Source organism: Engraulis encrasicolus, chromosome 8 (genome assembly GCF_034702125.1).
Source record: "Engraulis encrasicolus isolate BLACKSEA-1 chromosome 8, IST_EnEncr_1.0, whole genome shotgun sequence".
In the NCBI taxonomy this organism is placed as follows: Eukaryota; Metazoa; Chordata; class Actinopteri; order Clupeiformes; family Engraulidae; genus Engraulis; species Engraulis encrasicolus.
Genome location: NC_085864.1, coordinates 16,768,532 through 16,794,430, shown reverse-complemented (window position 1 = coordinate 16,794,430; position 25,899 = coordinate 16,768,532). Strand labels below are relative to the sequence as shown.

The 25,899-nt window shown below is 45.6% G+C and overlaps 1 protein-coding gene across 2 annotated transcripts in view; it reads right to left on the bottom strand.

Moving 5' to 3' along the window:
- Positions 1–229: 229 nt before the first annotated feature.
- Positions 230–25,899, bottom strand: part of taok1a (TAO kinase 1a) — a 48,548-nt gene continuing 22,878 nt past the window's right edge. For both annotated transcript variants that reach the window (XM_063205067.1, XM_063205066.1), the window contains exons 8-20: positions 25,177–25,268; positions 23,078–23,171; positions 22,146–22,227; positions 20,994–21,161; positions 17,921–18,130; positions 16,796–16,930; positions 14,172–14,408; positions 13,191–13,319; positions 12,439–12,642; positions 11,614–11,853; positions 8,291–8,503; positions 6,428–6,610; positions 230–6,184 (exon numbers count right to left, since the gene is read on the bottom strand). In XM_063205067.1, coding sequence (XP_063061137.1) covers positions 5,549–6,184; positions 6,428–6,610; positions 8,291–8,503; positions 11,614–11,853; positions 12,439–12,642; positions 13,191–13,319; positions 14,172–14,408; positions 16,796–16,930; positions 17,921–18,130; positions 20,994–21,161; positions 22,146–22,227; positions 23,078–23,171; positions 25,177–25,268 — 2,623 coding nt within the window. In that variant the 3' untranslated portion in view covers positions 230–5,548. The remainder of the gene's footprint in view (positions 6,185–6,427; positions 6,611–8,290; positions 8,504–11,613; positions 11,854–12,438; positions 12,643–13,190; positions 13,320–14,171; positions 14,409–16,795; positions 16,931–17,920; positions 18,131–20,993; positions 21,162–22,145; positions 22,228–23,077; positions 23,172–25,176; positions 25,269–25,899) is intronic.

Here is a 25,899-nt window from a genome sequence, read left to right as displayed (position 1 = left end):
CTGATAGTTCACTTCATGTATGCCAATGAAGATTCTCTTTTACCTATGTCACGGAGTCAAGTTGCAACTGGACTTCCCTTTGGCGCTAGGGTAAAAAGCTGGTATTTGCTTATATTTTAATCCTTTGTACAGCAGTAAACGACACAGTATGAGTTGGTCTGTTTTAGTTACAGAGTAGTTCCATCACCCTCCTAACAGGTGAAAATAATAACAACAGGACAAAGTCATATACTAAAATTACTTTATTACAGTTGATCTCTCCAGTATTCTTCCGTCAAATAGTAATTACAGTACAAACAAAATATTACATTTGACCCTAGACTTTTTTTTCAGATCCACATTTTTATATTTTAATACAATTTCAATGCTTCCACTTCTGCTTTGCTTTTAAATTTTATGTATAATCTGTATAATCTTTTTTTTTTTTAGACATTCAATAACATGTTTCACAACCTATACAGTTTAATACAGGTCACTCTGGGGGTGTAGTGGAGTCAGGGAGGGGTGAATACTGACATACTCTATACACAGGCATACGCACACACTCACGCACACACAACAAAACAAATCTTTTTCCTCTTATAAAATTCTTCCCCTCTTTTTGCACACTGCTCCATGGGCTGGGGTGAGAACAGCCTTCCTCCTACGCCCCTTTCTCCTCTTTGTTGACTGCTGGAACTAAACTAGTTCTTGGGGGGTATTCCAAGAACGTGATCAAGTTATCAACCTGGCTAAGTTCACCTACAGGAAGTAGGAAACCTGCCAATAGATAGCCCACATGTGCCCTTCTGTTAAGATAATGAGAACTCAAGGCTCTTCTATTAGATGATTTACCACTACCTCCAGGTGAATTTAGTCTGGTTGACAACTGGGCCAAGTTCTTGTTATAGCCCTCCTGGTTCCCGCTCCCCTCTCAGGCTACTACAGTAACCTCTGACCTGCAAGGGCAACAGGTGTCTGCAGTAGTTTTCGGGCTTGGCAGCTGGTACTGTAGATGGCACAGTGTTCGACCAGAGGCTGGACCTCTAATACACTTTTAAAACAAAACAAAACAAAACCTTTTGAATGAAAATAAACAAACAAACAAACCAAAAAAATATTCGGGGGGTATTTAAAGAAGGTTGGCTTAGTGACTTGTGCTGGCAAGTTCTCTCAAGTAGTAAATGTTTGAATAGAGGAGTATTTTGGATCGCAAAGCACAATCGCAACTAAACCACACCTCTCCCGTATTAGGAGGTTCACCATTTGCTCAGAGGTAACGTTACCCAGGCAAAGGAGTACACCTGCAGTCTAGAATACCCCCTGCCCCCACTTCAAATATAAAAGCAGTATCACCTCCGCTCTCTCACACTTGTTCAGTCAGTAGGACAAAAACAATAGTTGGATATCATAAAATCATCATCATCATCCATAATGTCATACTACAAATAATTATCCACAGTCATGGAGAGACGACACTGTGAGTAAAATAAACAAGGGCAAAAAGGGGGAAAACAATACACCTATACAGCCTCACTCTGACATTTATTGAAAAATAAAAACAAGAGCATAAACAAACTGAGCAACTATGGACTCAAGGGGACTTGGGCACATCATCAGAGAGGATAGTGGAAAGGGCGGTTGGGGCTTCAACCAAGGAGAGGTGATTAATGCCTGAGACAGCTGACAGTCAAGAGGTGTGTGTGTGTATAAGAGAGAGAGAGAGAGAGAGAGAGAGAGAGAGAGAGAGAGAGAGAGAGAGAGAGAGAGAGAGAGAGAGAGAGAGAGAGAGAGAGAGAGAGAGAGAGAGAGAGAGAGAGACCACAAAGCTGATGGATGATTGGGCAGTGGAATATATGTATAGTCAGGACACGAGAAAATAAAACCTAGTTCCTGAATCCGATGCTTGGATCAATTAAACCCTGACATTTCAGACCTGTCTTTATTTAAGACCTTTTAACGTCCTTTCAGATGCACAGTGGAGGCATTACATTCTCATTTGCAAATGTAAAAGAAAAACAAAACAAAACTTTTAAAGTATTTGTGTGGTGGTGGTAGCATGTCAGTCAGGTTAAATTTGTGACGTGGGAAATTGTTCTGATGGGGAAACCACATCAGTGCACACATATCCCACATACGCCTATTACCCCAGGGCTCATAAACACTCATTTCTCCCTCCTCTTCCCTCCTCCCGCTGTACTTTCCCTTCTCTCTCTGTACTTTTTCCAATTTTGACAATTCAACATTTACATGTTTCACACACAGTCCTCCCCTCTGTTTCACACACACTCACACACACTAGAGTTGATCAGCACAATGTTTTGTTCCTTAAAGTGTTCTAAGACGGGGAGGAAAAAAAAAGGGAAATAAAATGTAAAACCGTATGGAACAAACCCCCCTCAAAAGTAAATAGAAGTGTTTTAAAGTGACTTTTTACACCTGATATGTCCTCTGGGGAGGGAGGAGTTAGGTCTCCAGTCTCTGTTCAGTCATCTTCAGGTGCATGCTGTTTCTTTATCCCCTTCGTCTCACTCTTTCACTAATTGGCTAAAAGAGGGATGGTGGTGTGGTGGTGGAAGCGGGGGGAGGGGTAATGGCAACAACAGGTGTTCCGGCAACAGCAGCACCCGTCCACAGACATATACTGTATGCATTCCTGTACAGTATGTACACATCTATGCGTATGCACTTGCTTACTGTTACTGTACCAAGACCATGAGCCATATTGGCCCTCAGGAGCCACAGCCAAACCCACAGGGAGGAAGAGGAGGAGGAGGAGGAGGAGGAGGGATGGGAAGAAGAGAAGACACACAGAATGAAAAGTGCAGAGGATGGAGGGAGAGACAGAGAGCAAAAAAGAGGTGGGGCAAAAGACTGACAGTCTGAGGGAACGTTTAATATGCTCTCGCTCACCCACACGCGCGCACGCACACAAGTCAAAACACAGATAGACATCCCTGCCACAATCACAATGCATTCTGCCCACGCGCTTGGTCAAACACCTCATCAGATGCAAAGGAAGCTATTTTTGGGGGATGGGATGGATCCAATTTGCAGACAGTATTCGATATGTCTCTGTGCATGGGCAAACTGTAGTATCCATATTTCAGCTCAAATGAGTGTGCTGTGCTCATAATGCATAGTGTTCTTTATCCAATAGAGGGAAGAGAAGGGTTAAACTGCAGTCTACTGGCAGTAGAGATCTGTGAAAGAAACACTGGCTCCTTTTTAGAAGTCATGAGGCCCCCACACCTCCCAAGCAGATGGCACCCCCACTCCTCCCCCAGTTTAGTAGGAGTTGTCTGGTTCCTGACTCCTAGTCCACACCTTGCGTAGCACATCCAACACAACTCTATGAAGTAGCCTATGCAAGTCTACTCAACTCTAGTGGGACAATTCTGTTGGCAGCTAACACAAGATTCACATTTGGGAATTTGATATTTAAAATGTAATGACTGATTTCAGACCAGGAAGTGATTAAAAAATAATAATAATAATAATAACTCGCACATTTCCCCTTACCTCTCTGCAACATGATTCCAATATTCAGTAACTTCTCTCATTATTCAAACTTTCCACGTTACCACCACATTTTGACACGCACGCACAAAAATATTTGCAACTCCTCTCTATAGCACACATTCTGCTACAAAACACACACAGTTTAAAACGTGTTTGCTTGCACACCTTTAGAAACTCATCCAACAGTAATTAAAGTGCTTCTGCCTGGTGTCTCCCCTACTGCACAAGGCACCATCACTGCCCAGTTACAGTGGCTCAATACCGATGTGTTCACCTGTTCATTGCACCGAGTAGGAAACAGAGCACCTTTGGACATTGCCTATTAACAGTATTGACTGAAACTATGAATCATGGGAAATCTCATCCGACCGCCACATCTTGTTTGTGTTTGTAACATGAATTTGTGGAATAAGAAAAAAACTCACAGCACAATGTAGATCTCATTACATTTTAAGTAATGTCGTTGGATTAAACACTCATCTAACGATTCACTACTACAGTATGTACTGCATTATTGTAACCAGTGCTAAAGAATTACTTCAAGGCACTAAAACACTATAGTTTTTTTTGGCTTTGGACTTTCTAGTTATTAGCAAATCCTGTGACGTCCTATGGCTGTTTCGTTCAGTATGATACGAGAGCTGTATGGGTTTATACTTACTGATAATCATCACACATTCAGACCAAGCAGCTAACATGTACATCTCACAAGTCACAACCACACCACAGGGTGGCACTGTCTCACTGCACTGAACCCCACATGCAAACATCACATCCTCATCAACTCGCCTCTTTACCCATATTGACCTAATGGCTTCAGAGACAAGGTCTTTATAGTAATAATAATAATAATAACAATAATAATAATAATAATAAATTCTCTTTCACACAGTCCCTCACCTCAAAGAGCTTGGCAAAAAGGGGAGAAAACCCCTACTTGTGTTCGCAAAATTAAAAACACATTTTGTCGAAATAGTATATGGCAAAACTACACTGCAATGCAAAAGCGGGGGGGAAAATGACCCATGGTTATGGCGGTATCTAGGTTTAGCTTATAGTAACCAAACGACAGCTGTCTCCAACGGGATATGACCGGGGTGCTGGGTTGGCAGGTGTCAGAGCCTTTTGTGCAATTTGGGGGCCAGTGTTTCTCTGCTGGCTCATCAAAGACCAGCTCTCACTCTTGCTGCCAAGTTATCAATCCTACTGCCTGGGACCTGGTGGGATTTAGGTTTATTTTTGATGGTTATGGGGGAGAATTTTTTTTAACACAAGGAGCAGAAGACTGAGATTAAGAGGAGGACTTTCAGACATAAAGGGGGGAAAAAACGTGTGTGGTTTGTGGAGTGGGGATCAAATAAAAACAAGCAAGAAAAAAAACTAAAAATTCCACAAGTCATGTAACTGCAACAGTAGTAGTGTTTATATACAGACAAACAAACACATAAACACAGACAGACATCCAGATACTGGGTTGACCTGTGCTGGGCTAGAGCACTGTAATGTAAACGCCCACAGACCTGCAGAGCCAGAAACAGAGCACACAAACACACACACACACACACGCTGAGGGGAGGAAAGGGGAGAGAGAGACAGTAGCAGAGTGTTGAATGGAAGAGGGAGAGAGAAGCAAATGCGTGCTTGCGTGTGTTGTGTTGTGTCGTGTCGTGTCCCTCTAGCTCCCTCTTGTTGTGGTGCAGGTGGCGGTTCACAAACACACAACCAAACCCTGACTCTGGCACTGGATGCAATGCTCTCTCAGCTGCACTGCATTGTACAGCACCACATTGCACTGGTGCTTATGTAGCACTGCACAGTACAGTAGCTGGTGCCAAACTGCACTGCACTGCACTGCACTGGTGCTAAACTGTACAGCACACATCACCGATGTTTAAGCTTCACTGCATGCAGTACTGGTGCAAAATCGTACAGCACACTGCTTTAAAACCACACTGAAACAAGGTACAGCTGTTAAACTGCACTGTACAGCATGTGGTGTTACACCGCACTGGTGGTGGTGACGATGGTGGTGGTGGTGGTGGGTCTACTACATGAAGGAGAGGTGCGAGCCGTTGGATATCTGCGAGGTGATGCTGGTGCTCCTGCTCATGGCCTGCTCGCCACCACCGCCGCCGCCGTGGCCCCCCGACGAGGTCCTACTCAGGGCCTGGGGGCTGTTACGCGCCCCTACCCCCGCCCCTCCGGCCCCCGGCGAGTGACCCCACGGCTGCCCCCCGGGGCTCCAGCCGCTGCTCTGATGGTGGTGGTGGTGGTGCGGCGGGGTGGAGTGCGAGGGGTGCGGTGGGCCCCCTCCGCCTTGACTGGAGGAGTGGTGGTGGTAGTAGTGGTGGCTGCTGTGTTGACTGGAGATGCTCCCGCCGCCTCCCGGACCCCAGGGGGAGCCCTGGGAGCTGTTGGAGTGGTGTGGTGGTGGAGGAGGCCCCACGCCGTGCGGCGGTCCGCCCCCCGGGTGCTGGCTCTGCTGCTGGGGGGCCCAGCTGGCGGGGGCCCCCGGGAAGCTGTGGCTGAGGGCCTCGGGGGAGATGTTGGCCAGCACCATGTTGCTGAAGCCCAGCCGCATGCTCTCCGAGTCGAAGGCCTCGATCTCGCGCGCCTGGCGCTCCAGCAGCGAGCGGATGCGCTCCAGACGCTCGTTCTGGAGGGTGGACATCTCCTCCTCGATCTGGAGACAAACACACAGCACAGAAATGTCACTGAGACAATGCTTCTCAAAAGGTTAAAATAAATAAAAAATACACTGTAGCAATAGACTGTGTGTGTGAGGTGCCTGATGTGTTTGAGCAGAAGCGAGATCCTCAGCTCCAGCTCCAGCGTGTGTGTGTGTGTGTGTGTGTGTGTGTGTGTGTGTGTGTGTGTGTGTGTGTGTGTGTGTGTGTGTGTGTGTGTGTGTGTGTCTGTATCTAACCTTTTGTTCCAGCAGGGCCCTGCGTAGTGAGACCCTCTGTTCCAGCTCCTTCCTCTCCCTCTCCTGCTGGGCGTCCGTCTGCATCTTGATCTTGCTCTGGTAGGCGTTGAGGAGCTCCAGCTCCTGCTGCAGCTGCATGCGCAACACCTGGCACTCCTGCTCCTGGGCCTCGTCCAGACGCAACTAAATACACAGATGCACACACACACACACACACACACACACACACACACACACACACACACACACACACACACACACACACACACACACACACACACACACACACACACACACACACACACACACACACACACACACACACACACACACACACACACACAAACACATTAATATACAGCTGAAAACACCCACGCATGCACACAAACTGCAGCTGCATGCGCAACACCTGGCGCTCCTGCTCCTGGGCCTCGTCCAGACGCAACTAAAATACACATACAGATATAGATACACATGGATACAGAATACAGCTTAACACACACACCAATACCCACGCACACACCCCGCAGCTGCATACGCAACACACCGGGCCTCGTCCACATGCAAATAAACACACGAACACACAAAATACATCCCCTTTGAATGGCTTTAATGAAGTATATCTTCCACACTCATGCGCAAACACGCTATGAACAAGGGGTCCTAACAAAAGTAAAGGCGGGCATACGCTGCAATATTTTCAATTGTGGGTATTAAGCTCCTCACACTGCACGAGGCAATTTAACTATTTAAAAGTTCACATTTCACGACTTGTCCGACAGTCGACAGCCGACAGTCGGATGCTAGCAGAATGCTTCCACTGTGGGACACGAAAGGCATGTTTCCCGGGTCTGCAGAGGAGGGAACATGCGCACCCGAGTAGGGCTGGGACGATTAATCGACTATAAAAATTAGTCGGCAAGAATTTTCATAGTCGACTAATCGTTTCATTTAATTCAATGCTTTTTTACTTACTTTTCTAATGCTTTATTACTTTATTGAAACCTAAAATTGCCCAGCACGTATGAATTGGACGTTGTATCTCGGAGTAAATAAGCTACGATCATGATTTCAAGCTCATTGTGAGCTCAGGGACCTAATTTTAACTGTTTATTTCCTTGAAGATTAAAGTGCTAGAGTGCTTGAAAAATTGATCGTTTGACTAATAGACTATTCGAAAAAAATAGTTGATAGATTAATCGGGAGAAAAATAATCGTTTAGGACAGCCCTACACCTGAGCAGGAGATGAGGACACGCTGAAGAGCGAATCTTGCTGCCCTATCAATTTATGCATGAGAAGTGTCAAATCGGGTCGTAGCACTGCTTTAACAGTTTTGATTTTCTTGCGACTCTACGATTGCATGATCGTGAGGTGAAATCGCTTGTCGTTACCCCATGTACACTAAACGATGTGAAACTCACGATTGACCTGCGATTGAGCAAGAAATCCGCCCGACTCTAGAAAAGTCGTGCGAGTGACAAATCGTGGCAAAATCGGGCAAAAAGTTGCTCAGTGTAAGCCTGGCTTAAGAAAATATGAGAAAGTAAATTTGGCTCAAATTAATATTACATTTTTACTTTAAAAGGATGAGTAATACTAACCGATACCAACATACGGCCAATAGCCGATGTGCCGAGCAAGCGCAACAGTCGACTGAGTTTCTGCTATATGGGTGTCATGTCAGGCTGTCAAGCACACCCACGGACGGAAGCATCGCACATGTATGTGTGACCAAATAACAATGGGGTGCGTGTGTGTGTGTGTGTGTGTGTGTGTGTGTGTGTGTGTGTGTGTGTGTGTGTGTGTGTGTGCGCGCGCGCGAGTGTGTGCGTCTGGAGTCGTGTGTGTGCATCATACTCACCGCTTGTGTAGATAGCATGTCGTTGATGGAGTGGTCATACTGCTCGGCCAGGATGGCCAGCTTGCGCGTCTGCTCCTCCTTGATGCGCTTGAGCACGGCCTTGTGCTCGCTCTTGGGCGTGTTGTCCCGCAGGTGGTTGCGCAGCGCCTTGTACTGCCGCGTCTGGATCTTACACGTGTCCTGGAACTGCTTCTTGATCTGCATCTCTTTGGACTACAACACGCACACACGCACGCAAAAATGCATAGAACACACACACACGCGCACGCACACGCACGCGCACACAGGGAGAATGACAGACAGAGAGAGAGTCAGAAACGGCAGATGAGAGGAGGCAAGCTGTTGTTTGGGGCTGCTCATTGAAGCCTGATTAAAGATACCAGACATCTCAAATGGGCAGCCTGGTAAGTAACTGAGCTAATGATGGAAAAATACTCCACGAGCTTATATCGGCATCGGCATCATCAGCCATCTTTGGAACTGGTGTGTTTTTTTTTTCCAGAATCAGTATGAGGTAAGGTTATCAGCTGCGTGCTATGCTCCTTTAGGAGATGTGGAGAATAGTGGGGGCTCAATTTAAGAAATAGGAATTGACAGCACTTCCTTGCTGTGGTGACTCGTAAAAGGACCTCGGTTACCATATTGAAAATCTTTTGTAGAGAGATGAGGTATAACAGAAGAGAGACGAGATATTTAGCTTGTTCACATTATGACTATAATCATGTTATTGGAATAAACTGTTTATTGTTGTTTACATGCATTTAAGAGATTGGATGAATCTGCCGGTTGCCGAGTGTTCCACACTCAAGTGTGCGACTCTAAACTGGAATTCACCTTTGGCTAAGGCCCGCCCTAAAGTGCTTTTTGACCAATCACAGCGCAGCAAAAGGACGACCTCGGACCTACCTCGGACAGTTTTGACAGCGCTCCATTGAACTCAATGCTGAAATCGCATGTTTTCAAGTAGGGCTTAGCGAGATAGCCTATTACGGTCGTATTATTATTGAAATATGACTGGAAATTGTGCCTGTGGTATTTGTGACAAAGGTGCAAGTTTCCCCGCGATGTAACAGGAGGTAATCGCTTTCCTCTTTACCTAAAACCGGACTACAATTAGGCCTACTAGCAGTCTGGCTTGACTAGAAAGCGCACGGATCAACAAATATACTTTGTGTGCTCCAATCATGCCACCATCTCACTCGTGTAACTTTTCAATGAGGTTGTAAGCAAAACACAAACCTATTTCAGGGTAGGATTTTGGTTTTCTGACCTAAATTAATGAAGAAAAAGTGCTAGCAAAGTACCGTCAGTCACGTCAGGATTGTTTTGACTAGCAGCTGATGGACGTTATTTTCTTGAGCTACTGAAGACATAAATGCCAAACGTTAATGTTACACATTGATGTGGTAACTTTGAAGATGACAACATCCATCACGTTGGGTGGTTTTGTCCAACAACTACAGTTTGAGCCAGGGACATAGGCTTTGCGAGTTAGCACCATAGTGCCACTGGTTACAATATGCCTATAGATACCAGGGTGAGAATTTGAGATCCCACAACAGCTAAACAACTTTGATACATGACAGTTCAGGAAATAAAAATTATGAATGGAGGAGTGTTTTTTAATTTCTTAAGAGTGAACAACTGCTGCGATAGGAAGTCACTGCATTAATCACGTTGATATCGCAGCATAGAAAGTTTATCTGTCCGACCTAGCAACTGTAACCCAAGAGGGCGCGGCTTAGCCAAGGCGAATTCAAAGCTTGTGATAGGCTACTTAAATTCTAGAATGTCAATAACTCAATAATAACCTGTTTAAGGAGATTATATTTCTTGAGAAATCAGAATTGGATTACTAATACACCAAATACCGCAATTAACATATTATTATAAATTGTTTATGCAGTTTATATTATATGAGCACTTGAAAAAGCTGCGTACTCAAAAAACCTGATTTTATATATATATATATATATATATATAAACTGTGTATCGATGTGCATATACTGTAACCGTGCTCATAAAAAGCAGACAGCAGAGGGAGCTAGTGAGCTCTTGGATGGCTGGTGAACAAAACAAAACAGCTGATGAGAAGAGAGGAGTGAAGGAGAGAGAAAATAGAAGAGAGGAGACAGATGGGACAGTAATGCGGTTCACTGATGCATTTGATCTGCCTTTTGATGGCGGCACTTTATCTTCTAGAACCTTTATGTTTTTACCTGATCCATTTTTCACCCATTTTGACATTTTCTAGAGAAACCCATATCGTTTAACATGGAAATGTATGGCTGCACTTCGCCTGTAAATACAGATAAATGTTTTACTGTGATACTTAGATTTTAGTGCATTAGTCACACATATGTGCAACTAGCCGAGATAACACAGGAAGAGAAGTAGAAATGAAAGATGAGAGAACAGACAGACAAAGGGAAAGAGAGAAAGAAAGCAAGACAGAAAGAGAGCCAAAGAGACAAAGGGTAGAGAAGACAAGATAGCGAGAAAGAGAGCGCTAGTGAGTGAGAGCGACAGCGACAGCAGCAAGGCCAGACAGAAATCAGATGTCTTGTGGCCAGAGATGTATCATACCCTGTGCGTGTGAGAGAGAGCGAGAGAGAGGAGAAAGAGTGAGAGACAGCAGTCGAGTGATGGGACGTAAAGGGGGTAAGTCTGACCCGAGCTTTGCTGGGTGAACGAAAGCGAGGGTGATAACTAGTCCCGTGTCTGTGTGTAAGCCTCCCTTTTTGCCCCGGTTCACAGCGGAACCCTGTGTCCTCCACGACCACCTCAAGCCTGGTGCCAAAGAATTGCATGGCCCTAATGACTTAAAGTCTACATGGAGGGGGTCAGGCGGTGGCATGGAGAGAGACATGAGTGAATGGGATTGAGAGACACACAGGGTGCGTTCCAATATGCGACCTTGCGTCTTCCACTTGTGCTTATGGCCTTGTACCAGGAAGTAATGCATCATGACGACATCACTGAAAACATCACTATATTCCAATATCTTGCAAAAGCTCAATTGTCAAGTAATTTCTTCATTCACCAACTAGTGAGAAATAGTCCCCCAAAAATTGCTGTGGCTAGGCTGACTGTGGGGAAACTTAATTATTTTCTCCACGGAGGCGGGGCATCAGCAAAACGTGAGGCCACAAGCACAAGTGGAGGACGCAAGGTCACATATTGGAATGCACAGACAGACAGACAGACAGACAGACAGACAGACAGACAGACAGACAGACAGACAGACAGACAGACAGACAGACAGACAGACAGACAGTTGGAGACACATCATGGTGCTTTGCTGGGTATCCGGTTCCCCTCACCTTGAGGCTCTTGGGCTGCTGCCGGACCTCCATGACGTGCTTGCGCCGCAGCTCCCTCTCCCGCCTCTTGTTGTACTCCTGCTGGTTGGTGAGCTCGGTCTGGTGCTGCGTGCGGATCAGGTCGGCCCGCATGCGCTGGATGGTGTTGAGCTGCCGGAACTCCAGCTCCTGCATGGACTCGTGGTGCCGCAGGAGCATGGCGTGCTCCAGGTCCTTCTGCGTCTGACGCTTGTTCAGCTCCTGAATGAATTGGACGGACGGACGGACGTGACAATAAGCATGAAGTAAACAAGAGTGTACAAATGAGTCCAAACACAACTGCGTGGTGAGGATATTCTAGTTCCTTTATGTTTATATTTGTGTACTTTATTGCTGTGATGTTTTTTGTAAAGCACATTGAGTTGCACAGCTGTACATTGTAAAAAAGTAAAAGTGATAAGTCATGATGACTTACAAATTTCATTTATTCTGCTACACATTGCAATGGTGACAGCATGGTTTAACTTTTTACTGTTTACCAGCTGCCTCCGAGGACTGACAATAATCGAACCCCTTCTATCACACTGACCTCACGTACCAGGCCCTGCTCAGGTGGGCACATTACACAGCTGAAGAGAGTACAATGTAACGTACCTCTCGTACCAGGTCCTAATCAGGGGTGCATTTCTGGAAAGCGTAGTTGCTAACCATGTTAGCTACTTTGTTGGTTGCAATACAATTTCCCATTGGCAACTACCGAAGTTGCTAACTGCTAACAATTGCGCTTTCCAGAAATGCACCCCAGTGGCCTCATCACACAGCTGTAGTAAGCACAATGTAACATACCTCGCGCGCCAGGTCCTGCTCCACGTTGTGCCTGAGGATGAGAATGCGCCGTTTGAAGCGTCTGCACTCGAGCTCTAGGTACTGGCGCTGGCGGCGGAGCAGGTTGGCCTCCTCCTCCGCCTGGAAGTGCTGGATGTTCTCCTTCTGCTTGGACAGCCACTCCTGCTTCTCCTTTTTGGGCGTCGACTGGTTCTCACTCAACTCCTGATGAGGAAGGGGTGGAGGGAGGGAGGGAGGGAGGGAGGGAGGGAGGGAGAGAGATGGAAACATGGAAGGTAAAAAAGAGGGGTTGAGAGAGAAGAGGATAGAAAGGATGGAGACCAAAGAATCACCAAATCCACAATGTCAATAGTTTTGCAACAACAGAAATTGTTGCTAGAACATGTTTTTTAAAATATATATTATACAAGAATGCTACTTCAAGGTTGACTACATGAAAGAGACTGACAATGATAACATTGATGATCAAGACACCAAATTAAAAATCTATGGGGGAAAAAACCCCATTCAAACAGTAAAGCAATATCTGGTTGTCAAGTTCCTAACAAGCATTTAGGAGGGATTGACAATAGACAATTGACCCCGTCTTGATGAAGGCCACAACTCGGCTGAATCATGTTATCTTTATTAAACGGCTAAATCATTATAGAAATGTTAAAACAGCCATTTTACATTTTTGGAAGAGTGCCTTGGTTACTTCAACTTAAGCACAAGGAGCAGTTAGGTTTCCATTGACGAGAGTGTGGCCCCACCTCTTTGAGCTGCTCCTTGCGGAGTTTGTACTCCCTCTTCTGGGACTCCTGGAAGCTGCTCAGCTCCTTCTTCTGCTGGCTCTGGATGTGCTGCTGGAACTTCTTCTCATCGTTGGTGAATGTCTTGGCCTGCGGACAAAAGAACATTTAATTACTTACAATTAACACAAGGTGCCAGACCCAAGGCAAACTTTTTTTTGAAAAGAGAGAGAGAGAGAGAGAGAGAGAGAGAGAGAGAGAGAGAGAGAGAGAGAGAGAGAGAGAGAGAGAGAGAGAGAGAGAGAGAGAGAGAGAGAGAGAGAGAGAGAGAGAGAGAGAGAGACAGAGTACAAGTACACAGGCTGGAAGGCTTGTCAATGCCTTTTTAATGGATTTGACACATTTTGGGCAAGTCATTAAATGTGCATTGAGGGGGAATTACAGGGTGTGCACATTGTGTCTCGTTTAAAACGTATAATTAAGCCACATTTATAAAATAAAAAGGGAAACGGGATGACTTGAGTGGTAATCAAGAGTAATGATCGAGATGCTGTTAAATGGAGATGCAAGTAAGAAAATGTCGCCAAGTAATTTGTCAGTGGAGATTAAGGCAGAACAATTTAACTGAAATACTGAGCCCACAGACAACAAAAGTATGCCCTAAGGCAGAATTGTCCTCAGTTCTTAAAAAGACTGTAGAATCTGTAGAGGGATGGAATAGAACTGATTCCAGTGGCACTGCCATAATCCTATATGTGGTGCCAATAATAAGTTATCATGTACTCAAAGCTGCTTATCACACGCTGGAATTTTATGATGCTTTCTGATTGGTTACTTTACGCACCATATGAGGACCAACTAACCAACTAACACCTAACCAACTAACATCTAAATCTATACGTACATCTGTCTCCGTTTTGTTTGCTTCTTGATGAACTGGTATGTACTGTGGTGTGTGTGTGTGTGTGTGTGTGCGTGTACGTGTTCACTAGGTCCACGTACATCCTTCTCCATGGTGCCCTGGTGCTTCTTGATGAGCTTGTCCATCTCGGAGGTGAAGCTGCTGCGCTGGCTCTCCAGCTCCTTGTCGAGGCGTAGGCGGTGCTCGTCCATCTCCCCCTTCAGCTTGTTCTCCAGAGCCATCAGCTGCTTCTGGTGCTGTCGCCGCATGCGCTTGTAGCCCCACATCTGCTCGCGCAGCTCAGAGTCCTGCTCGTGGTCCTGGAACTGACGCGTCACCTGAGAGGCAGACACATAAGACACACGTGCATTAGTACAGGCATGAATGCAATTTTGTTGTGTGCAGTGTGCACTTGTGTGCTGTGGAGTGCTGTGTCACAATGACAATGAGAGATGGAGTTTCCCAGCTGGGCTTTCACTTCAATATGGTAACCACCAGGCCTCTAAATTAAAAAATGCTTGTGAAAATTCAGTCTGGCTGGTAGAAAAGGGAAACTTACTGTATACTAACTGTTACTCGAAGTGGCTAGTATGTGTGGCTAGTGAGGCACAGCATCTACTAACCAAACTGGCTAGTGATTAAAAAAGTTCATTTATAGCCCCGGTAACCACTACTGCTGGATCCGACGAGTCACCAGAGGAATGGAGACCGACAAATTCATTAGTGCACACAATAAAGGCATGATAGAAGAATTAAGTCCTGAGCCTGACACTTTGACATATTTTGTTATTAGGTTATTCTTATTTCAAAAAGTGTCAATGTTTTAATCTTTGCAAACTCTTTCAAGCCTGAATACCATCAGTCCTGCCCCTGACAATATGGTGACCATTACTGCTCATGCTCCTGGATCTGACCAGTCATCTGAGAGCGAGCCACAGTCATATGCATAAGGACGCACGACAGGTGACTAGGGTCCCCAGGGTCCACAAAAGCATTATGTACAAAGCAATAACCTCTTTAATGCCTATATCCAGCCTATATCCATTTCACTCCAATGCCCATTTAAAAATCAAAAACTTGCTCAGCAAAAACCATTAATACAATGTTAAGTCCAGCCACACAAAATTGTGGGCAACCTCAACACACTGACATTTTAAAGAGCACTTGAAACAAACTCCTACGCCAGACAAATTATAAAAAGACCTCAGTGGACTCACTAAACTTTAACAGAATAAAAACATATGGCAAGCATAACACTGCACCTGCTGAGGCGCATAACAGCTGTGACTAGTTTTGGCAGTTATGACAAACAGAGTGAGTCATCGAGTGCCTTTTGCTAAGTGGCCACGATGTGACAGCACTGTCACAAGGACACAGAGGCGGGGCAGAGCAGGGCAGTGGTGGTGGCAGGCAGCGGCGGAGCGCTGATGTGGCCGGTCAGGCACGATTAGATGACTCATTAGTAAAGGCCTCAGCCATCAGCATGTCTGCAGTGAGTTAGCGCACTGATGCTGCCATAATCACCCCTGGCCAACATCCTACATTAATCCTAATGCCACTGACCCACTCAGACCACATCTATCCAAAATAGTGTTTCAAAAAAATAAGGGCAGAGAGACATAAAATGACAAAAAAGGGTGAAAGAAAAACTGAAAGTGAGAGAGACCGACAGATAGATCATTTGACCGACAGGGTCAAAAACTTTTTCTTTGTCTTCTCTTAGAATTATTAAGATAGCCTACGAACAACACTATTAGGCCTTGTTAACCGTCTTCCAAAAGTGCAAAATCCTTCTTTTCCTGCAATTTTTGAAACTGGTCTTCTTAATATTAAGATACAGTAAGGCACACACGAGATGAATGATGTATCAATCCATGGACTGAATCAAAAACTGTTGAGTGCGCTTAAAGCAAGACCATGTGTTATTCCATGCAACCTCAGTGTAAGCCAAATGAGGCGTGACTAAAATTTGAGTGTGCTCAAAGCAATTCCATATGTTTACCGTAGGTCACCTCAGTGCAGAGCAGTGGAGTGCGTCCTCAAAGCACCACAGCCAGTGCATTTCAAGTGTTTAGCCTAGATTACCTCACATTACCCGGCTGGCTTTACATTCCTAGGATACGTTCAACATACTAGAGAGCGCTAGCTCACTCAAGGCTAAGCTTTAGAAAGTTCAAACGGAAACTATGATTTTTTTTGGTGCCCTCCCTGCTTCTTCTTTTGAAACAAATCAAGGTTGCCGACTCAGACGTCAAGAGCAGGGGATTACGCAAGCCAAAAGCACAAAAGCATGCTGCCAAATGCAGTGTGCCTCCTCTATAATTACTAAAAAGGGCCAACACTGCTCTCCATCAGCTCTGCAGCAATGTGACCTTTAGGTCTAGACGTACATACGTATAAGTATGAGTTTCAAAAAGGACGGAAGGGCACATCAGATGTAGTCTCAAACAACGTCTGCATACAATTTTTTTACACCAACCAACAGTGCTGCAGCGTCAAAACACAGTGGGCAAGATGAGAATTATTTTAAGTGCAGGGAGGAGAGTGAAAAGGAGGAGGCAGGGGAGAAAAGCTGAATAAAGGGATACAGTGGAAGAGTAGCAAAGGAGGTGAGGGATGGAGAGAGTGCAGAGAAAAGAGGTGAAGGAGGAAGGGGACACATCAGTGAGGTTGTCTTGTGTGAGTTGCCATCAATGCTGTGTGTGTGTGTGTGTGTTAGTCTCACCAGGGAGGCGGTGCGGATGGTGGCAAAGTGTTCTCGGTTGCGGAGGTGTTTTCGGGGCGTGGTGGTGGGCGGGGACTGCGGCGGCTCAGACGGCCTCTGGGGCTCAGACTCCTCCTCCTGGTAGCTCTCCTCATCCTACACACACACACACGCACGCACGCACGCACGCACGCACACACACGCGCACACGCGCACACACACACACACGCACACGCACACGCACACGCACACCCACACCCACACGCACACGCACACGCACACACGCGCAAGCACAAAAACACACACAAACATACACTCAGACACACATGCAAGAAAGACACACAGAGCAGTCTTAGTGAGTGAAATTTATGGGATTAAAAATTGGAAAAATAAATTAACAGGAAGGGGAAAAAATGGACAGTATGTTCTCTCATCCATGACAAGAACATGCCCAACCCTGAAAATAAACACGCGCTGCAGTCACACCGCATCCACCAGTTGCTGTAGGTGGATGCAAAATTGAGGAAAAATCCAAAAACGGCATGTTCCACATAACATTTATAAACAAATGTCAGTCATCGTGTTTATAATTACATTATAATGACCATTATAATTGGAAATAAAAATACAAAAACCCAAGTAAGATGTCAGCATTACCAATTTACAAGTAAAATGTATTGCAGGGAAAACATGGCTCATTATAAGAGCAAGGTAAGAGGCAGTTTTGGTGGAGTTTAAATGGATATGGGAGGGGTGTGTGTGCATGTCTAGATAGATATATACAGTAGATAGGTAGCTAAATAGACAGCCAGCCTGTGTACGTTGCCTTCTATGGATAGTGATATATATAGCTGTATAAACAGCATGCTTACAAGTTTGAGGCGTATGATTGAGTTGTTGGACATGGCGATGCGTTCTAGATTTATACAGAGTAATAGATATCGAGATAGACAGCCTTCTTACGGGTTTGAGGTGGAAGACGGAGTTGTTGGACATGGCGATGCGTTCTAGATTTATACAATAAAGTAATAGATATCGATATAGACAGCATGCTTATGGGTTTCAGGTGTATGGTTGAGTTTTGGACATGGCGGTGGTCTAGATTTAAGCCGAGTAAAAGATATACGATATAGACAGCCTGCTTACGGGTTTGAGGTGTATGACGGAGTTGTTGGACATGACGGTGCGGTCTCCCTCCAGCAGGTCCAGCTCACTCTTGTTGTCCTGGTCGGTGGCGTCGGGCAGGCTGTTGACGGAGGAGCTCTGGGAGCTGGCGCTGATGGACATGCTGGGGATGGACTGGTTGCTGCCCACGCTGTTCACCGTGCCCGTGCGGCCCACGTGCGGGTCCGGCTCCTGGGGGGGCGGAGGGAGAGATAGATGGCATGTGGATGGGGGGCAGGCCGTTAGACACATGCAATTTATTTCTTTTTTACAGTATTTTTTGGGGGCTTTTGGCCTTTATTATTACAGGACAGTAGGGCTGCACAATTAATCGCATTTTAATCAAAATCGCGATTTTGGCCGCCACGATTACAAAACATGAAAATCGCGATTTCATGGGAGGAAATCCAGTGTTCCATCTAAGCTGCGCGCACCTGCAGACTTGTGCACTGCTCGCACGTTCTCAGCACAGACATTTCAGCCAATAGTAATATTGTTGACAACTGTCCCTGGGTGGAGGTTAAGTCCGTGAACCAATAAGCAGACAGTGGGGGCGGGCGGCAGCATTTTGGTAAGGAAGACGAAAATCTACTCTGTGTCAGTACACTCACTGCTGGGCAGAGGAGGGGAGTTGTTTCATACTAATGGTGGCTATATATGAGGAATTCAACCATTAAACCAGCCATTGCTTGATGCTGGAGTCTCTGAGGGTGTTTTGAAACTGTGCTTTGAACAGCAACCGTTTGTGATTATGGAAAGTCAAGTAGTTATGAAGAGAAATAGCTTTATATCTGGTCTAAGAAATCGCTAGTTACTTAGCATGCTAACACAAACGAAATAAGCTAAGTAATGTTGTCTACAAAAATTAGAGTGGCTGTTACTCACTACTCATTAACACCCACCTGCATGTAGATATCATAGCTGCTTTGGTGGACAAGTAGGCTAATGTAAAGTTACACTGGTGCAGTGGGTTAAATTACAATGAGTGAAATTCAACACAATTTGTAGCTGCCATAGTTGCTTCTGCTTCCTGTGTAATCGTGATTATAACCGAAATCGTGATTTTGATCAAAACAATCGTGATTATGATTTTTTCCATAATCATGCAGCCCTACAGGACAGTGTGAGAGTGGATAGTAGGCTTGGGCGATGTCCCCCTAATTGACAGCTGACGATGTTTACAGTGAGACGATGCGATGGACGATGACATCGTCTTTGGTGGGGGGGGGGGGGATACAAAAAAATATATATTTTGATATATTTTGTATTTATTTTTATTATTCATCTTCAGCTAAGTTATTATTTAATTATATTTAATTTAAGAGTAAGTGAAATATATTAATATTATTATTACATTCTGGGGGATTTTTTTTTTTAAACCTCCTCAGCGTTCTTGCTCAGCTGCTTTGTGAGATGGTCGCTGAGATGCAGAGATCCCCCGCTGACCCCTCCCCCTCGCCCTTCTCGTCTCTCCTCCCGTGTCACCTGCAAGCCCAGTGCTTGCTACTTTACCATCAGTTCATTGCGTGGCGTTTTTGGGAGACTTGTCAATAAATTTGTTACATCTGTGAGTTATTTATCTGTGTAACTATTTTAAGACGACATATGCGCTGCGTTTTTGCACAGGCTAGTAGGCTATAACTTTAGCCCCTCTCGCTCACCAGAAAACTAAATGGGAAAGAGATGAGAACCCATGCGTGATTGCGTGCCCTCTCGAGAGGCTTTGCAATGGATTTTAGCCCCGACTTTGTCAATTCCTAGCACTAGAATACGGAATGTTTTGTTTTAGGTCATATCGAGACTTTTCCCCCCCTCATCAATGGATAGTTCTACAAGTAGTTCTGGCGGTGAAGCCATGAAGACGAGTGGGCGGACATGGAACCGCTTGCTCACCTTATTGACAGTGGGCTTATCAGAAGTGTACACTCTTGAGTGGCTGCTTCACAAGACATCTCCACCGCGAATAGCGATTAAACATTTTGAGGTGAACCGTTAAACATGAAATGTTAAACTGTCGCAATTGCCGAACGTGTTGCTTATCGTCATGTTACTCCGGAGGAGCCAGCTAGGTAATGCGTAAAGAGTCCCCTTTGTAGTCAACAACTTAGGTCACAGAAATAAATGAACGATATCACTTAGGCCTACTTACATACATCTGCAGCAAACAATAGTTGGGCTTAGTTCACAAGTTTTTTTTTAATTCCATTGTGTTTTTTTCGTAGTTATATAATTCACTCCGCTTGGGGCTTGTGTTCACAACTTGTCTTGAAAACCGCTGCTACTACTACGGATTTTACGGTAATGTGATGTCAAGTACCGTAATGATTACTATAGCAGCGGCTTCAAAAATACACAAGTACAAGATTCCTTGGCATCACGATGTTTGCCGTCCATCGTGATGCCGGCTGTCCATCGCCGATGGACGATGGTATCGTCTATCGGCACAACCCTAGTGGATAGGAAATGATTGGGAGAGAAAGATGGGGCAGTGCCGGGATATTACCCCGGACTCGAACCGGGGTCCCTGTGGGCAATGTAAGCCCAAATGTGGGGGCTTAGCACGCTGCTTCATAGTACCCCCTATAGACACGTGCAATTTCAACTAGAGATGCACCGGATCCTGATTTTTAGGATCCTGTCGGATACCAGATCCACTGCTTAAGATCCTGCCGGATCCAGAACCGGATACCGGATCCTACAAACGGGTTGAAACACATAGCCAACTCGCACACGTGGGCGCAAACTATTTTTAAGACTCATTGGCTTACTGCCACACTGCCTTCAACGGCCGCTTCCAAAGGGCTTTCACTCCATGCAGCGATTGGGGTTGTGAAAGACTGACTGAAAAGCCTAAGCTACGTAAAAAGTAGAGATGCCCCAGATCCTGATTTTTAGGTAACTGCCGGATACCAGATCCACTGCTTAAGATCCTGCCGGATCCGGATAGTCTGAAAACCCCTATTATCCTGCCGGATCCGGAACCGGATCTTGGATCCTGTACATCTCTAATTTCAACATCTATCAGCCAAATGTGTATGTGTGTGTGTGTGTATACCTCCTCCTCATCGGCCACCTCTGTGGTGGGCCCGTTGTGCGCCTCCTGGAAGAGGATCTTCTTCATCTTGCGGTACTGCAGGTTGTCCAGCTCCCGCACCGCATCCTTGGTGCGATGGATCAGGTCCATCAGCACAGACTCGGGCCGCTCACGCTGCACAAACGCATGCTGAGGGACAGGGCAGAAAGGACAACAATAAAAGATTTAACCTGTGTGTGTCATCAGGTTGTCTACGGGGTTCTTCACAAGCACCAGGTTCTTAACTAACACCCTGACGTAGTGTCAGGAGAGGTGCAGCGCTTCTCTGGCCACACCCCGACCCAGTCACGAATAGCTCTGCTCACTGGGACCCAAAGGCCCCGGCTACTCCAGACCAAACGAAGCACTTAGGCGCATGGGTATCGTCTGGGAGGGATTCTGACTTTGAGGCGTTCAGTCATAATGCCACAGATGGTAGCTTCACACCAAAGGGTCCTCAGCCAAGCGCACAAAACAAATGTCTGAGCCTGCGTTTGCTCTCATACTGAGCAGGATTACCATTGCAACAACACATCATCAGTAGGGTAAAACTAACCTGTCTCATGACAGTCTAACACCAGGTTTAGCATTCAATGCTACTTTCCACCTTTAGTCCTCACTGGCAGGTGTGGTAAAAGAATAAGCTGGCTCACAAACTAAAGATTAAAAGGATTTAATGGTGAAAGAGGGTAGAGAAAAGAGATCGAGACAGGGAAATGTGGATGAAGACTAGTCGTGTCTGTGCTGGATAGTATGTCCGGAGAGACCAGTTGCACAAACGCATGCTGGCAAAAAGCAGAGAGCGAGGAGCAATACAAGTTTAAAGGCTTAGATTTACTTATAATAAGAGTCATGTTGTTTAACCATATGCTGTCTCTTTTAAATCTTGACACAAGCAAATGTCTGCCCCAGGTTTAGCATTCAATGCTACTTTCCACCTGGCCATTTTGGTAAGATATAGAGGGGCACCAATGAGAGAGGAAGCAGATATCGTGACCGAAAAACATGTAACATATAGTGTGTGTGTGTGTGTGTGTGTGTGTGTGTGTGTGTGTGTGTGTGTGTGTGTGTGTGTGTGTGTGTGTGTGTGTGTGTGTGTGTGTGTGTGTGTGTGTGTGTGTGTGCCTGCCTCACCTTCAGCAGCTCCTCAGAGGTGGGCCTGTCCTGAGGAAGCTTCTGTAGACACGAGTCCACAAAGTTTCTGAAGTAGTCCGTCCTGAACAGAGGAGAAGAGAGACAGAGGAGAAGAGAGACAGAGAGAGAGAGAGAGAGAGTGAGCGAGATGGATAGAGAGAGCAATACAGAGAAACGGATACCCAGAGAGAAGTTAGAGAGAGTGCTGCCAATTGGAGTGGTCCTCAACAGACAGCAGTAAAACAAACATGAGAAAGAAAAAAAACAGTACAGACAGAAGAGTAGAAGAAAAAACAGAGGGGAGCAGAGGCCAGAAGGACATTGAGCAGAGGGATGGATCCAGAGGGATGGATGGATGAGAGGAGCGTGTCTCCCCACTCATGCAGCTCATGTTCTGAAGGTGAACTAAATTATGCAAGAGGGGAGCAAACAGTGGCAGTGAGACTGGATAGAGGATCAATACATCAGAGAGAGAAGAGGAGAGGAGAAGAAGGGATGGCAGAGAAGAGAAGGGGAGAGAGAGAGGAAAATGGAGAGAGAGAGAGAGAGAGAGAGAGAGAGAGAGAGAGAGAGAGAGAGAGAGAGAGAGAGAGAGAGAGAGAGAGAGAGAGAGAGAGAGAGAGAGAGAGAGAGAGAGAGAGAGAGTAGAAAGCCGAGCAGAAAGGAGAGGAGAGGGTCAAGGAGGAGAGGAGAGGATCGAGGAGGAGAGGAGAGAAGACAGGAGAGGAGAGGAGAGGAGAGGAGAAAAAGGAGAGGAGAGGAGAGGAGGAGAGGGGAGAAGACAGTAGAGGAGAGGAGAGGAGAGGAGAGGAGAAAAAAAGGAGAGGAGAGGAGAGGAGGAGAGGGGAGAAGACAGGAGAGGAGAGGAGAGGAGAGGAGAAAAAAGGAGAGGAGAGGAGAAGAGAGGAGAGGAGAGGAGGGCAGGCACTCACCAGTCGCTGGACTGCAGCGTGGGGCTCTCGTTCTGGGCTATGTGGTATAAGGCACTCATTGCATTCATGTTGAACAGGGGAGGCTTCCTCTCAGCTGCATACAGAGAAAGACAAAAGAAAAATCCTTGATCATCTGAGCAAATCATTACCAGCACATCAGGGCAATTCAAGAGCATTAGAGGTGATGCCTACATCTACAGTGAGAACGTCAGGGCGGCTGGTCATTAAGTAAGGGTAAACGTTCAGCGAGAAGGTCGCTACCGTGGAATAGCAGCACGACAGAGAGAATCTTTAGACCCCGACGCGGAGCGGAGGGGTCTTGTTCTCTCTGAAGTGCTGCTATTCCACAAAGCGACCGACTCACCGAACGTTAACCCGCTTATTATATGGATATACTTAAATGGCGGGGACATTTCTTTATTTAATGTTAAGTTTATTATAATTTTTCATGTCAAAAGATAATTGCTGTGCAACACAAAAAAGTGCCGTTGTGGAACACCGGAGCCGCCTGCGGAGTGATATGAAACATTCGCTTTAGCAGTGAAAAGTCTTGTTGCCATTGACAGCGGTCTGATATAGACCAACTCGTCCTTATCTCAAATATCAGACGTGCGAACGTTGGGGAGCCCCATTGAAATGAATGGAGCATTCGACCGATGACGTCACACCATATAATAAAATGGCTTTAATATCGCCTTGGCTGAAAAGGCAGAGGCACAAAACTGTTACACCGGGAACTCGGGGTCAATTCCTGATCCCCTCTCTCGTCTCCCTCTCCCACTCACTTCCTCTCACCATCTAACTCTGTTCTATCCATTAAAGGCATGAAAGCCTCTAAAAATCTTTTTTTTTAAAAAAGCTGCAGAGATTAGGGAAGGGGGCGGGGAGATTAGCACATGTAAAAATAATGTTTAGCTGTGCAATCAGATTTTTTAAATTTTCAACAGTGTTTTGATTTAGTGCTTTGCCTCTTTACAGTTCAAACAACACCCTAGTTAGTTATTTGGACTCAGTTGTAACCATAACTCTACTTCCTACAATTTAAATGGAAACACACTTGGAGGAGCTGTTTCTATCATTCATTCAAGAGAAAAAAAAACAGAAAGAGGGAGACCAGTGGACAGACTAAAACATAAATGAAGAGAAGTTATATAAGTTTCATCTGAATCAGACAGGCAGCAGCAAGGTAAAAAGTATGTCCAAATCAAGCAAATGAAATATCATCCATTCTACAGTGTCCTACTTTTACTCCATTTCAAGACATGTCCAGGCATGTCTATCTCCTTCACGCTGCCTTCCACATCCACAATTCCAGCCAATTATCAAGTCAGCTGCCGGGATCTTGGCAGCGATGCCAGAGGAGTGTTCGATTAAGCCGTCTGGCTAGATGGGCTGTAACAAGGCTTTTTCAGACTGCAGCACCTTCATAGCTGCTATGACAGATGACATGTCAGGCAGTGAAGACAGCCAAGTCACTAGTACATCACTCTTTCAGAAAGACAGAGAGGAGATGGAATGATGGACAGAGATTTTCAGACTGAATATGGATTGAGAGATCTGGAATGGAAAAACAAGTTATAGATAGATAGATAGATAGATAGCTAGCTCGCTAGATAGATAGCTAGACAGATAGCTAGACAGACAAACAGACAGACAGAGATGGAGTGGGTGTAGGTGACGTACAGGTTCTAGGTGGATGACAGAGTGGCTGGAAAGAATGATTAACAAGCCAACAATCAGACTGAGATGGATGTGCAATAAAAAACACGAGCGAGAGCACTTCAGCCAGGTAGGAAAGGAGAAGAAGGGGAGGTAGAGATGGATGGATAAAGGAGTGAATGTACAGATGTATGAATGGATGGAACCCGATACATGACAACACCAAAGGGGTTGATGTGTCAAAGTCTGACGGTAGCAGAAAATCCAGAGCCTGAACATTCAACACTTTTTGAGTCTGAGCGCTGAGTGGTAATACTATCAGCCCTGGATTTTTGAATAAAACAAAGGTGAAGACTAGAGGTGTGCGTTTTGTGGCTCCAGGGCATGAGGTGTGTTTTGGAGGGGACGTGGCGTGGGGTGGGGTGGTGCGGCAGGCTGACCTAATTCGATGCAGGTGATCCCCAGAGACCAGATGTCCACCTTCCCCTCGTACTGGCCCTCATCCATGGCCAAGATCACCTCAGGGGCCATCCTGGGGAGAGAGAGAGAGAGAGAGAGAGAGAGAGAGAGAGAGAGAGAGAGAGAGAGAGAGAGAGAGAGAGAGAGAGAGAGAGAGAGAGAGAGAGAGAGAGAGAGAGAGTGAGTGAGTGAGTGAGTGAGTGAGTGAGAGAGAGAAAGAAAGAAAGAAAGAGAGAGAGAAAGAGAGAGAGAAAGAAAGAGAAGGCAAGGGTGGCAGAAAACAAAGAACAGACAGATGATCAGGAGTATATTAATTGCACATCCTTGGCTGCCTTTTTAAAAAACAAATTTCATTAGTGTAGCATGCTGCGTGACGCATCCAAAAATGTCGGCAAACAAACGCGGGTCCACCTTAATGAGACAGCATGGTATAATCACAGAAACCAAACTCATCCACCCCTACGCCCTCCGTAAGCCCCTACATACTGGCACACTGACGTCTAGGGAGAGGAAAGGAGAGGAGAGAAGGGGGGGGGGGTATGTGTGAGTCATCCGAGTGGGTCTCTCGGGGTGACAGACGCAACTGTTTGTGGGTGTGTGATGCATTATCTGTGTTTTTGCACTTTAATATGTTTAATATATTTAATATATTTAATATACATTTTCTCAGTTGTTTTGTTGTTGCTGGAAAAAAAAGTGCAAAA